Source organism: Hypomesus nipponensis, chromosome 23, assembly GCF_054491055.1.
Source record: "Hypomesus nipponensis isolate SF chromosome 23, ASM5449105v1, whole genome shotgun sequence".
Classification (NCBI taxonomy): Eukaryota; Metazoa; Chordata; class Actinopteri; order Osmeriformes; family Osmeridae; genus Hypomesus; species Hypomesus nipponensis.
Genome location: NC_140383.1, coordinates 17,087,941 through 17,101,913, shown reverse-complemented (window position 1 = coordinate 17,101,913; position 13,973 = coordinate 17,087,941). Strand labels below are relative to the sequence as shown.

The window sequence follows — 13,973 nt, the reverse complement described above, 5'->3', positions numbered from 1 at the left end:
ACTCGAAGTTTTTTCTTTTGTGGATGCAAAACTCCATGGTGTGGTAGATACCATTTTCTGCCATCACTACGTTCCAAGATCCCTTCTGGTACTTTCTCTGCATAACCCTTGGATATCATGTCAGACATGAAGTTGGTGTACTCCAAGTGATAGCATGGATCTCTCTGGAAACGCCTTTTTAAGTTTAGCGTCCTCTGTTCAGCGCAGTTCTTATTGTCAGGCAAGCAGATTTTCCTGTCCTTCAATGGTAAGCCAAAGCAGTAATGTCCATTCACCAGCTTTGCAGATGTTGAAACCAACTCCAAGAACTGCTGATCTTCTTTTGAAGGTTCTTGGTCATCTTTGACACACTCAGGAAAGTCAATCTTGTACTGCTGCTCCCACTGCTCATCAAGTGTAACAACTGATATCCTGTTAACACCGATGTCCGACTGCTCCTGAGCATAATCATCTTTTCCTCCCAGAGGTCCGTTGACTGTCCAGCCGAGCAATGTTTTAACGGCATACGGTCCATCTCCCACACTTCCGATGACTTGAAGTGGTTCAAGAGCCTTTGGTACATCAGAGCCAATCAGCAACTCAATCTCACCGTCCAGTTCAGGTAAGTGAATATTCTTCAAATGAGACCACTGTTTGATGTCATTTTGATGTGGGATGTTTCCTTTGTGCACAGGCATTGTCTTCTGTGTGTACACACATGGGAGATCACAGAACTCTGTGCCACGCAGTCCTGTAACCTCTAGGCCTGAAACAATGCTGGTTTCAACGACCTTCCTTTGACCCATTGTTCTCAGAAGAATAGTTGATTTTCTTCCCTGGAGATTGAGTTTAGTCATTAGCCCCAATGTGCAAAATGACGCAGTGCTTCCCGGGTCAAGAAATGCATATGTATGCACTGTTGTGTTGCCCTTCTTTGCCTTTACCTTCACAGGCACTATTGAGAGTTTGCAGTTGTCTTCACCGGCCCCAGTAAGACCACTTGTCTGTACCGAGGCTATGGCTCCAATGTCGGCTTCTTCTTTTGTTGGAGATTGATGTTTGTCCATTTCGTTCCTTCTTTGGTGGATATGCAGCATCCGAGGATGCTTCAAATTGCATATGTTGCAGCTGAGTCGCTTCCTGCAGTCCTTACTCATGTGTCCCTTCTGCAGACAACCAAAGCAGGCTCCATTTTCTTTTAAGAAAGTAATTTTCTCATGATGTGCTTTCTTTTCCAATAGGAAACACACCTCCAAAGCATGTCCACCTCCACAGAACAAACACCTTTTCACAGCCGGCCAACTGTCCATTTTCCTGGCTCCATGTCCATGTTTCTCATGTGCAACTGTCACAGCGGTTGCAAACGTACTCCCTTTGATTCTTGGATGCTGCGGTTTTGACATAAAACTCTTTCCATCCTTGCCTGGTGTTGGACTGTCTCTGATGTCTCCAAACACCGGATCAGTTGCAATCCTCGTTTGTTTTTCCAGGTAGTTAACCAGATCCCTGAAGGTAACTCTTTGTTTGTACCTTTCCTGAAAATCACATGCCACAGATCTCCATTTATCCCTCAGTCGATATGGCAGCTTCTTTATGATAATTAGCAGATTAGCAGACATGTTGAGCTCCTGCATGTTGTTGACATCTTCCATGGCATTGCAACATCCTCTTAGAAACAGAGTGTATGCTTGTAAGGTTTTTGTGTCATCTGGTTTTATTGACGACCATGAAAGAGCCTTCTCCATGTAGGCTGTAGCGATTCTATGCTCGTTGCCAAAGTGCTCCTGCAGTAAGGACTTTGCCTTCCTGAATCCTCTTTCCGCTGTCATATGAAGGCAGCTCCTCACCATTTCTCTAGGTTGTGATTCTGTATACTGTTCGAGGTAATAAAGACAATCTGTGGGGTTTGGGTTCTTGCTTTCAATGTTGTGTTCAAATGATTTTATGAATGTTTGAAATTGAAGTGGGTCACCATCAAAACGACGAATCTCTTTCTTGGGCATTAAAGAGAGAGACTGTTGTTGGACCATTAATGCAGTGATGTCATTTTGCTTTTCCATGATATGAATCATATTGCTCTGCTCACCATTGTTTGGAGCAGACAATGTTGTAGGTACCGTAACATGTGCATCCATAGTCAATGTATTTGACTGTACTGTCACTGGCACTGTGTGGAGAGATTGGGTTTGAGAAATGTCTCCGTCAGCAGTGGCAATCATTTGTGTTCTATTTTCATGTTGTTTTTTCACCATATATGAATTCATACCATCTGACGCTCTTGATCTGTGGCTGCGCACACCAGATCTACTTGAGGCTCTGAGAATTTTCATTTTTGCCATTGTAGCAGCAAGGTTTCCATCCAGTTCCAATTGCTCTTTTTTCCTCCTTAGCTGCTCTTCCTGTGCTTCTATGGCATGTTTATCTTTAAGCATTTGTTGTTGCACAATAAGAGCAGCCATTTCAACCTCAGCCTTGATGCATGCAGATGAGGTGGTGGATAATCTTGAGCATGAAGAATGTGATTTGTGACTCCGGTTTGTAATATTTGACACACTGTCACTTGGATTTATTTCATCCTGCATGTCAGATATCGCTTTATTCTGTTGGGAAGGAATGGCAGGTTGCACATCAGAGTGTGGTATATTTCCCTTTAATTCAGCAGATGCCTCCTCTTCAGATGGAATGGGAAAGATGACTGATTGTGCAGTTAACACATCTGTAGTCACATTTCTTGCTTGCTGACAGGGTCTTTCAATCTCAGAGAGCCATGTTTGAACATCATCATTGAAGTCTGTGTTGTGTTTTATTATGCGTCCAAACCATTCATTTTGTGTTACCTTTTCCTCTTTGGGAAGTAAAACAATCACTGACTCATGTGTTGCCTTTGCATTTTCATGCAGTTGTTTGAGTTCCTCCAGTTTGAATTGCACTTTCTTTGCATTTTCATCACTTTTCATGAGCCCTTTGATTTCATGTGAGAGCTCTTTCATTTTTGTCACATTAGATTGACGTTGCTTTTGAAGAGTTTCCATTTTGCAAGCCAGCCCTTTGGCTGTAAGCTTGACCGTTCTCTTCTCCATATTTTCCATTTCATTTGCGTCACTCATTACGCAAACTTTCAATTTTCACAATTCATCAAAGCACAGAGCAACAGACACAATGCAATACGCAATGACATTGATTCAGCCAACATGCGATTTCCATACAACAGCACAGCACAGCGGCGGCCTCAGCACACCACGCGGTCAAATCAGCCCAAACAATTGCCGATCGCGACAACCAAGCAAGCGCAACACAAGCCCAAACATACAGTCCCCAATGGACAAAACGGCAGCCTTTCCAAACTGTGTTCACCTTCAAACAAATACACAGAAGGATCAACAAACATACCGTTTCTGATGGCTGTGATGCACTGCTGTCACTCGCGCCTACACCGCTGCCGCTGTCAATTGTGTGCCTCTGATCCAAGGCGTCCGTGGAAAAGAGTCCAATGTTGCATAATTCGTTCAGTCCAAAACATCGAGATCCAAGCGGTAAGAACAACGTTGAATCCCGTCCATGCCGTGGTGTTTTTGGATTGAATTAATAATTTCTGTTTACTAATTGTAGCGACTGCTCTCCAATAAAGGCCGCTAAGAGGCTTAATGGGCTCCAGGCAGTTACGCGTCCAAACAAATCTCCAACTCCGGTGATGGCTATAGTTTAAAAGTTTAATGAATGAAAGCCAGAAGTACAACGGATGAATGAGAACATGTAGATAGTGTTGAAAATAAACAAATAAAATATAAACTGCTGTAGTTGATGGTTATTTAGCGTTGTTGACGATAAGTTGACGGTAAACAGAAAATAAAACAGGTGCGCCACCAACCCCCTTTGTATCCTAACCCCCTCCTGCCACAAGTGCCCCGGTATATACACCACACCCACACCCACGTGTGCCAATCAAAACGGAAGTGTTTGTAACTTTTCAACATAAACAATTTTGGCCCCTACAGGGTGATATCAGGTAAAATGGGCCATTTAAGGTTTGGGGGTCCCAGCCCTGACAAGTAACAGGGGATTTGATTGCTTTATGGTTGCTATGGTGGGCGGGCCAATAATTCAAACAAGACTGCACCAGAAAGCTGCATGGTAAGTAGCCCGGCATACCAAATCTAATTAAACTATTATAAGGATGATAAATCTTTTTTTTTTTTTTTTTACATGCACATAAAAAACTATGAATATCTGTCTTGATGGCATCAATCACAAATAATGTTGTTAGTTTGGTATATGAACTTATTTTTTGAAAAAGTTATGTTTTTCTTGGTGGTCCAATTGACCTTAACCCACTGAGGTAAAATGGGCAACATGGTTTCAGATAAAATGGGCCATCATCTGTGTCACTCACAAACACACATACACGTGTTGGAGTGTGTGTGAGGGTGTGTGTGAGGGTGTGTGTGTGTGTGTGTCACACCATGACCCCCCCAATGGTAGTAGATATTTTATGTACAGTGAGTATGGCGAAGGAGAAGGAAGCGAGAGGAGAGGAGAAAGGGAGAAGGAAAGAGAGAGAAAAGAGAGTAGGAGCAAGGACCAGAGAGGAAAGGATACAAAGTTGAAACAGGGATGGAAAGGAAGGCCAAACAATTACAATCTGTGGAAAGAGGAGAGGATGAAGGGGGCCTTAGATTAATACATGGAGGGAGAGAAGAAAGGAATTACAGTGAGTGTGCACCTCTTATCAAGAGCATGGGGTGTGCCGCAATCAACACTGCAAAGACGCATCAGTGGAAAGGTGACTGGCAGTGAACATGTGTCAGGGCAGAAGCCCTACCTTCCACAGGAGGCAGAAAGGGAGCTTGCTGCCACCCTCAACACATTGGTGCAGAGGGGGTTTCCCTTCACAAAACGTGATGTCCGGCAAGTGGCCTTTGATTTTGCAGCCAAGAACAACATTTCTGGTTTCTCCAAGACAGCAGGGAGTGCCGGATATTACTGGTTTAAGAACTTTCTAAAGCACAACCCAGAGCTTTGGATGTGCAAGCCAGAGGTCCTGTCTGCAGCACGGGCTGCTGGACTCAACAAAGAGGTGGTTAGCCAGTGGTTTAACCAGTATGAGAGCCTTTTGGTCAAGCTGGGTATTGAGGGCACATCGTCACATATATATGGAACTGTGACGAGTCTTGGCTTCAGGATCATTTTTTTTTAAATTATGGCACATATGAATATGTTTGTTTAATGCAGTTTAAATGTTTTGTGGCTGTATAAGCAACTGTGTTTTAAAAGTAAATTTGATGATAAATTACTATTTCCCTTTGCAGTTTCACTGGCCCATTTTACCTGAACAGCTGGTCCATTTTACCTGAAAATGCTTGTGCCAAAAAAGTTGGCACAGCTGATGTTTCAAGAACTGTAGGGCCTAAATAATTATATTTTATTACATCATTAAAAAAGAAGAAGATCAAAAACAGTCATTAGTAATCATAAAAATACATGCAAAAGGCATATATGGTATTGTATTATTGTCACAAACGATTTACCAAAAAGTGGCCCATTTAACCTGATATCACCCTAGTACATGCGCTTTCAGTAGGCCTACATATATCCTCAAAAGTGTCTATGAATTCGTATCAATTATACTCTTTGGCCTTGTTTTTTTACTTATTCTGAAAAAGTTGATATCATAATTTTCGCTAGCAAGATCTCATTCGATGATTAATTTCCATTAAGTCTACTGCCAGCAGGCACATTTAAAGAAATGTGATCTGATTGATCGGGTAATAAGGCACTAAAGATGGGCCATTTTACCAAAATACGCATTTAGTTTATCGGCAATTTTTTTGCCAAGATGCCTGTCTTGCTCTGGCAGCGGTGGCGGTGTTTGACTTAGCCATGATAATATGCTTATGCGTCTTCGTAGAGATTATAAGTTTGCTCAGATGGCGAGAATATCACCGCTCTCTCGTCTTTTCCGCCATCATACCGTTAGAAAATCACGGTTTTGGTGATCGACCTTTCCTGCCTTCTGAAGTAGGACGTGCTCGTGCACTTGCCCTGATAAGTTTAGCCTGATTGAAATTAACCACATGATTTGGATGCGGATCAGCCGTCGACGAACCGATATTTGCGGTTCTCAGTTGGCTCGCTAATGTTAACGGGCTAAAGGGACAATGGATTAGTTTAGCTTCAACTCTTACGACGAACGGGCCCCAGGCCTCAGATCTCCACAAAAACAGTCTTTTGGTAACTAAACAAAATAATATGCGAATTGGTAGCTAAAGATGTGGGCCGAATAGGGGATTATCACGCTTCCGGGTTTCATGGGCGGGATTTGTCAACTTTGTGCATGTCCACTTCCGGCGCAGTTAAACAATGGCTGAAACGAAGGCTAGATGTCACTGCTCTGTTCCACTTTGTAAATCGAACAAACAACGCCAACCCTACTTAAGTTTCCATGGATTCCCGACTGAATTGAGTCTAAGGAAGAAGTGGATTAAAGCGGTTCGCCGGGATGAGGGGCCAAACTTTAAAATAAAACAAGGTAGCACGTTTGTTTGTAGCCGGCACTTTAGTGAATCAGACTACACTAACGCTACAGGTAGTGCTAGCAGGCTAGCGTTAGCTGACGTGGCTAACTTTACCAACCGAGGTCGCATCAAGCGTCTGCAAATCGGTTCTGTGCCCTCCCGTTTCCAGTGGAACAACTGGGGACTGCCAAGAAGGGAGTCTGCTTATAAAAGAGCATCAACTCGCTTAGGCCATGACGTTTGTCCAGCCCTTCCTCTGGAGCAGCCCCTACCATGTGAGGGAGGAGGTCGCAGCTTCGGTGGTGATGACAGAACATGATTACGGTTCTGCTCTTAAACCAGGTATGTCAGTGTTTGCCGGTGTTCTGAAATGTTGGACTACCTCCTCATGATGACCTACCAGCTTCATCACAAGTACAAACATTGCATTTTATATCTTACTTGATTAAACGTAAAGGTGAATATTGAGCTATAAAAAGCTATTTCATGTAGCTTTAGAGGTCCAAAAAACTTCCAATATGCAAGTCACAGACAAAATCTGGGTCAGATGTTTTAATTTTTTCTCTCCTCTCATACAGGTGCACTGGATGCTGCTGCTGCACACATACAGCAACTGGAAGACAAAATCAAGGAGCTGACAACAGAGCTGTCACAGCTGAAAGTGGGTGAAGTGCATTTTCACCGATTTTGTGTCTCAGACAAGGACATCCTTTATTACACAAGATTCACGTCAAGATATGTTTTTTGTCACTTCTGGGAGGCAATTCAACCATCTGCCTCCATGGTGGTTTATTGGTCGAAAGCTCAGAAAAAGGGACAAACATTTGAACCCATTTCTCCCAGTCCAACGCGTAGGCTGCAACTGGTTGATGAGTTTTTTCTTTTCTGCTGCAGAGTTGCTGCAGGCCTGCAAGAGAAGGTGCTGGCTGACATGTTTCAGGTCAGTGTGTCCACTGTCTCCCGTGTTGTTATAACGTGGGCCAACTACCTTTACCTGCTCCTTGGCTCCCTTCCCATCTGGATGAGTAAACAGCAAGTCAAGAACACCATGCCAAGCAAATTTGTGCAGTACAGTCCAGATGTTCGTGTAATCATCGACTGCACCGAGGTGCGATGCCAGAATCCATCATCCCTCTCTCTCCAGTCTGAGGTTTTCTCATCGTACAAAAACACGACAACCTTGAAGGGATTAATTGGGATTGCCCCATGTAGTGCTGTGACTTTTGTGTCAAGTCTCTTCACCGGCTCCATCTCTGACCGAGAGCTGACTGAACAAAGTGGACTGCTGGACTTACTGGAGCCAGGAGATGGCTGCATGGCAGACAAGGGTTTCACCATCGAGAAGCTGCTAGCTGACCGTGGGGCAATGCTGATTATACCACCCTTCAAGATGACAGGTAGGCATGAAAGGAATGAACATTTCAAATTAAAACTGTGACCAAAATGATAATCATTAAGGTGTGCAGACAAATGTTTAAAAAAGTACTGAGGCACTCACTGAAATAATAGAAATGAACTTATTTCATCTCTAACCACAGCGCAGTTCACCAAAGAGGATGCTCTAAAAACACAAGCAATCGCCCGACTTCGAATCCTCGTGGAAAGAGCAATACGCAGAGTCAAGGAATATCGCATCTGGGAACACACTCTCCCTCTAACCTTGTCTGGGACAGTCAACCAGCTGTGGACCGTCTGCTGTGTGATGACCAACTTCCAGGGACCACTTGATTTAAAAGGCTACATCCCTGTTGAATAGTGTTTCCCCCGATCACATGCATTCAACTGTATACTGAATACATTGTATATATTGAATGAGATGTATATAATGAATGAGAAGTCATTCATCTATAATCAATTGTAAAGGTCAGTCCATCCTGAAAGTATTCAAATAATGTAAATATGTAAATAATGTACTCAGAAAAAGGGAATTAATAAAATCTTTTATTCATTCATTTCCTTTATTCATTCAGTTCATTTCACTTTCTGCTGAAGATACACATTCATATATGTACCAAAGAAGTACAGGTCCACCTTCTTTTTCATCTCTTTTATCATTTCATCATCCCTCCAGACCCTTTCGACTGTTAAGTCTCCCTCAGTATCTGTTATAAAATCGCACCAACTCAATCCAGTTACTGCCAGTTGGCCTTGAACCTGCCAGTGGTATTTATGATTCTGGCCTATAGGCCATTATCACGCTGATACGTAGTACTTCCGCATTCAGTGATCTTTGTGCACTGCCACTTCCGGTGGATCACTCATCACTCTGGCGAACCTATGATGGACGATTATAAGTTAACTTATACTGCATCCCTGGTAAATTTACCCAAAATAACTTTTTCTGACGTACATCGACTAACTGAACAACACTCCATCACAGCCCGCTCCAAAGTGGACAAGGGATACAGTTTCTTTTTCGAGAACTTCATCTACGACTACGAAGGTGAGTGGCTACTAGCTAGCTAGCTAACATAACATTAGCTAGGTAGGTTAGCTTATGCTAACGTCAGTTTGGCGTCAGCTCAGATGTTCGTATGGTTATAATGTGTTTAACCTACGTTAAATCCAAGTAAAGTAAGATTATTCACCTTTAAATGAGGCTGAGTCAATTCACCCTTTTAATTTGTATTCTGATAGGAAGAACGTTAGCCTCTGTCAGTGTCAGCTAGCTAACGTCAGCATAGGAGTGTCCCTTTTGCTAGAATGAAAAATCCACAGTATATGCATTAATTATTTTGTCCACCAGTGTCCAACATCATTGACAGGGCGGTGGCTGTCAGGTCTAGGTGTTACAGGTCGATGAAGAAGCGAGAACAGCCCCATTATTTGAAGGTTATTTTAAGAAGCTAAGGCATAATGGCAAGAAATGTAACCCCTTCCACTGTTGCCTGTTTACATCAAGTCAGTCAACAGCCATGTGATTTGTGACATACGTACGGTATGCAAATATCAATATATATAATGATAATGTAACTTTGCATTTAAATTCTTTAATATCCTTTTTGTTGAATCCAGCAAGTTAATGGTGTAAAGGGTTAACTACTCTACTGCGGTTGCAGATTTCCTAGACTGCGGTTGCAGATTTCCTAGGATTTTTGGTTAATTGTAATGCTCTTTCTTACATTTCTGTATCATTTGCAACAAGATTTTCATTTTAGTTTAACTTTAGCAACTAACATTATTAGTGTTGTCTTTAATGTAGATTGTTTTCCAAGCTGATGCAGCCGAACTTCAAGAAACCTCATGCAGCTGTACAGCAGGCAAGGTTCTGTGCAACCATCTAGTGGCCTTGTTGTTCCAGAGTGCCCATTACAGCATGTTGCAGGTGAGGGCTGTGGTCTGGGATGTTAACATGGGCAGGTTGATTGGAGTGACACTGGTTCTAGAGGTCTACCTTTGATTGTTAACAAGCACATCCCGGTTTGCTTTTCTATCTCTTGTTCTGCAGGTGAGAGCTGTACCACCACCTGTGGCCTGCACAAGCTCTCTGCAAACATGGCATCGACCAAGGACAAAGGTAACATTGTAGCCGCGCGGGGCTGCACCGCATTGAATAGAATTCCAGTCTATTTTTCAGCCGTGGCGTGAGCTGCCCCAAGTGCCACCCTTAACTCCACGAGCAGTGTATCCCAAACGTTACGCCTGGGACACACTGTTCGCGGAGCGAAGCGTGGCACACGGGGCAGCTGAAAAATAGACTGGAAGTCTATTCAAAGCGGTGCAGCGCAGCTGTACGTCTGGCTACATTGGTTAACATGGGAGTGAATTGGAAGCGGTGCCACTCTGTGTGGCTACCGCGAGCATAGTGTTTACACCATTACAAGCAAGATACTATTACAATCATGGCTACTTGTTAATATCATTCCCAGGGGATCCATGCAGAGCCGGTTCAGGACTTGGTTGTTAGGAGACCAAAGCCATCTGCCAGGAGTGTATGCAAATCAACACTCTATCAAGCATACACAGGTAATGTTACTGTAACTAATATCATACTGTTGGCTGCCGTATAATACATAATTGTATCTTGCCACTTTTATACACATAATTATGTAGCAAATATAACACACAGTAGTGTAACAGCAGTGAGCAATTCTCCAGAAAGACAAGAGATGTGTGGATAATTTAACACTTACTGTTTTTAATTTTACATTTCAGGATCCCTCCCAGACCCGCAAGTCTTGTCTCTTGGGGAAGGACTGAAAAACCTCAGGCCGCAACCACTAATATCCTCAGTGCTGCATGGCTTGTCTCAACTCTCCATGGTCGACTCCAGGTTCGGACCTGTGCCGCGAGGTTCACCCCTGTCCTACCAGTGTCCTCCTGTGGTCAAACGCGGAAATTATGTCCAACACCCAGGTGCACCAACATTCCCTAAACTGCCTTTAGAGGGGTCAACATTTCCCACTACTTTTCCAAACGTTGACCCAAACTCCCAACAGTTTCTCCATTTGGACAGCTTAACTGTGACACACGAGATGGCAGCTGAGAGAGAGGAGCAGACACGTGAGCAGTCTGAGTGCCCATTATGGCAAGCTTTACGCAAGCCTAGAGTGACAGCTAGTAGGTTCTATGAGGTTAGCCATGTGAAAGGGCCGTCTTCTGGTCAGACCCTGGCAGGGCGGATACTTAAGGGAGTACACCAGACTCCCGCCATGAAAAGGGGCCTTGAACGCGAGCCACAGGTGCTGGAACAATATTCAAAACATTTCAATGTAAATGTCTCACGCTGTGGATTTGTTATCCATCCCGATGCTCCTCACATCGGGGCTAGCCCCGATGCGAGGGTATATGACCCTAGTGCCATTCCGTGTTTTGGGCTTGCTGAAGTTAAGTGCCCAGACATCTCCAGCATTTCTGAGGCAGGACATGTAAAAATTGTGAATGGTCAGGCAAAACTGAAGCAGAATCATAAATACCACTGGCAGGTTCAAGGCCAACTGGCAGTAACTGGATTGAGTTGGTGCGATTTTATAACAGATACTGAGGGAGACTTAACAGTCGTAAGGGTCTGGAGGGATGATGAAATGATAAAAGAGATGAAAAAGAAGGTGGACCTGTACTTCTTTGGTACATATATGAATGTGTATCTTCAGCAGAAAGTGAAATGAACTGAATGAATAAAGGAAATGAATGAATAAAAGATTTTATTAATTCCCTTTTTCTGAGTACATTATTTACATATTTACATTATTTGAATACTTTCAGGATGGACTGACCTTTACAATTGATTATAGATGAATGACTTCTCATTCATTATATACATCTCATTCAATATATACAATGTATTCAGTATACAGTTGAATGCATGTGATCGGGGGAAACACTATTCAACAGGGATGTAGCCTTTTAAATCAAGTGGTCCCTGGAAGTTGGTCATCACACAGCAGACGGTCCACAGCTGGTTGACTGTCCCAGACAAGGTTAGAGGGAGAGTGTGTTCCCAGATGCGATATTCCTTGACTCTGCGTATTGCTCTTTCCACGAGGATTCGAAGTCGGGCGATTGCTTGTGTTTTTAGAGCATCCTCTTTGGTGAACTGCGCTGTGGTTAGAGATGAAATAAGTTCATTTCTATTATTTCAGTGAGTGCCTCAGTACTTTTTTAAACATTTGTCTGCACACCTTAATGATTATCATTTTGGTCACAGTTTTAATTTGAAATGTTCATTCCTTTCATGCCTACCTGTCATCTTGAAGGGTGGTATAATCAGCATTGCCCCACGGTCAGCTAGCAGCTTCTCGATGGTGAAACCCTTGTCTGCCATGCAGCCATCTCCTGGCTCCAGTAAGTCCAGCAGTCCACTTTGTTCAGTCAGCTCTCGGTCAGAGATGGAGCCGGTGAAGAGACTTGACACAAAAGTCACAGCACTACATGGGGCAATCCCAATTAATCCCTTCAAGGTTGTCGTGTTTTTGTACGATGAGAAAACCTCAGACTGGAGAGTGAGGGATGATGGATTCTGGCATCGCACCTCGGTGCAGTCGATGATTACACGAACATCTGGACTGTACTGCACAAATTTGCTTGGCATGGTGTTCTTGACTTGCTGTTTACTCATCCAGATGGGAAGGGAGCCAAGGAGCAGGTAAAGGTAGTTGGCCCACGTTATAACAACACGGGAGACAGTGGACACACTGACCTGAAACATGTCAGCCAGCACCTTCTCTTGCAGGCCTGCAGCAACTCTGCAGCAGAAAAGAAAAAACTCATCAACCAGTTGCAGCCTACGCGTTGGACTGGGAGAAATGGGTTCAAATGTTTGTCCCTTTTTCTGAGCTTTCGACCAATAAACCACCATGGAGGCAGATGGTTGAATTGCCTCCCAGAAGTGACAAAAAACATATCTTGACGTGAATCTTGTGTAATAAAGGATGTCCTTGTCTGAGACACAAAATCGGTGAAAATGCACTTCACCCACTTTCAGCTGTGACAGCTCTGTTGTCAGCTCCTTGATTTTGTCTTCCAGTTGCTGTATGTGTGCAGCAGCAGCATCCAGTGCACCTGTATGAGAGGAGAGAAAAAATTAAAACATCTGACCCAGATTTTGTCTGTGACTTGCATATTGGAAGTTTTTTGGACCTCTAAAGCTACATGAAATAGCTTTTTATAGCTCAATATTCACCTTTACGTTTAATCAAGTAAGATATAAAATGCAATGTTTGTACTTGTGATGAAGCTGGTAGGTCATCATGAGGAGGTAGTCCAACATTTCAGAACACCGGCAAACACTGACATACCTGGTTTAAGAGCAGAACCGTAATCATGTTCTGTCATCACCACCGAAGCTGCGACCTCCTCCATCGCCTCTTCCTCACATGGTAGGGGCTGCTCCAGAGGAAGGGCTGGACAAACGTCATGGCCTAAGCGAGTTGATGCTCTTTTATAAGCAGACTCCCTTCTTGGCAGTCCCCAGTTGTTCCACTGGAAACGGGAGGGCACAGAACCGATTTGCAGACGCTTGATGCGACCTCGGTTGGTAAAGTTAGCCACGTCAGCTAACGCTAGCCTGCTAGCACTACCTGTAGCGTTAGTGTAGTCTGATTCACTAAAGTGCCGGCTACAAACACACGTGCTACCTTGTTTTATTTTAAAGTTTGGCCCCTCATCCCGGCGAACCGCTTTAATCCACTTCTTCCTTAGACTCAATTCAGTCGGGAATCCATGGAAACTTAAGTAGGGTTGGCGTTGTTTGTTCGATTTACAAAGTGGAACAGAGCAGTGACATCTAGCCTTCGTTTCAGTCATTGTTTAACTGCGCCGGAAGTGGACATGCACAAAGTTGACAAATCCCGCCCATGAAACCCGGAAGCGTGATAATCCCCTATTGTGGGATCTCTGTAATTTACATGAGTTATGGTAAACTAACAACAATTTGTAAATAGTTAGCTTGCTAGCAAATGTCCCTTGTAGGCTACTTATCCTGGTACCTAAAAAATGTATTCACATCTCCAATATTGCTCATTAAACATTTAATTTCTAAAT

General features: G+C 43.4%; 3 protein-coding genes across 3 annotated transcripts; 2 read left to right on the top strand and 1 right to left on the bottom strand.

Moving 5' to 3' along the window:
• Window positions 1-6,076: 6,076 nt before the first annotated feature.
• LOC146234420 (uncharacterized) lies at window positions 6,077-8,443 on the top strand. The gene is made up of 3 exons (XM_084689565.1): window positions 6,077-6,833; window positions 7,070-7,888; window positions 8,030-8,443. Exons 1-3 carry the CDS (start codon window positions 6,725-6,727, stop codon window positions 8,245-8,247), a joined length of 1,146 nt encoding a protein of 381 aa, XP_084545691.1. The 5' UTR covers window positions 6,077-6,724; the 3' UTR covers window positions 8,248-8,443.
• A 271-nt stretch (window positions 8,444-8,714) lies between these two features.
• Window positions 8,715-11,643, top strand: LOC146234419 (uncharacterized). The gene is made up of 6 exons (XM_084689564.1): window positions 8,715-8,934; window positions 9,238-9,323; window positions 9,694-9,816; window positions 9,940-10,008; window positions 10,361-10,457; window positions 10,647-11,643. Exons 1-6 carry the CDS (start codon window positions 8,769-8,771, stop codon window positions 11,597-11,599), a joined length of 1,494 nt encoding a protein of 497 aa, XP_084545690.1. The 5' UTR covers window positions 8,715-8,768; the 3' UTR covers window positions 11,600-11,643.
• Window positions 11,619-13,697, bottom strand: LOC146234418 (uncharacterized). Its single transcript, XM_084689566.1, has 4 exons — window positions 13,568-13,697; window positions 13,229-13,412; window positions 12,174-12,992; window positions 11,619-12,032 (listed from the first exon to the last, which is right to left on the bottom strand). Exons 2-4 carry the CDS (start codon window positions 13,290-13,292, stop codon window positions 11,815-11,817), a joined length of 1,101 nt encoding a protein of 366 aa, XP_084545692.1. The 5' UTR covers window positions 13,293-13,412; window positions 13,568-13,697; the 3' UTR covers window positions 11,619-11,814.
• Window positions 13,698-13,973: the final 276 nt, after the last annotated feature.

Bases quoted from the DNA above. Each gene is read 5' to 3' on its own strand.
- LOC146234420 (XM_084689565.1), top strand. From the start codon at position 6,725: ATGACGTTTGTCCAGCCCTTCCTCTGGAGCAGCCCCTACCATGTGAGG. The intron at 6,834-7,069 runs GTATGTCAGTGT...CCTCTCATACAG, and splicing joins CGGTTCTGCTCTTAAACCAG to GTGCACTGGATGCTGCTGCT. The intron at 7,889-8,029 runs GTAGGCATGAAA...CTCTAACCACAG, and splicing joins ACCACCCTTCAAGATGACAG to CGCAGTTCACCAAAGAGGAT.
- LOC146234419 (XM_084689564.1), top strand. From the start codon at position 8,769: ATGATGGACGATTATAAGTTAACTTATACTGCATCCCTGGTAAATTTA. The intron at 8,935-9,237 runs GTGAGTGGCTAC...TTTGTCCACCAG, and splicing joins CTTCATCTACGACTACGAAG to TGTCCAACATCATTGACAGG. The intron at 9,324-9,693 runs GTTATTTTAAGA...TCTTTAATGTAG, and splicing joins AACAGCCCCATTATTTGAAG to ATTGTTTTCCAAGCTGATGC.
- LOC146234418 (XM_084689566.1), bottom strand. From the start codon at position 13,292: ATGGAGGAGGTCGCAGCTTCGGTGGTGATGACAGAACATGATTACGGT. The intron at 12,993-13,228 runs GTATGTCAGTGT...CCTCTCATACAG, and splicing joins CGGTTCTGCTCTTAAACCAG to GTGCACTGGATGCTGCTGCT. The intron at 12,033-12,173 runs GTAGGCATGAAA...CTCTAACCACAG, and splicing joins ACCACCCTTCAAGATGACAG to CGCAGTTCACCAAAGAGGAT.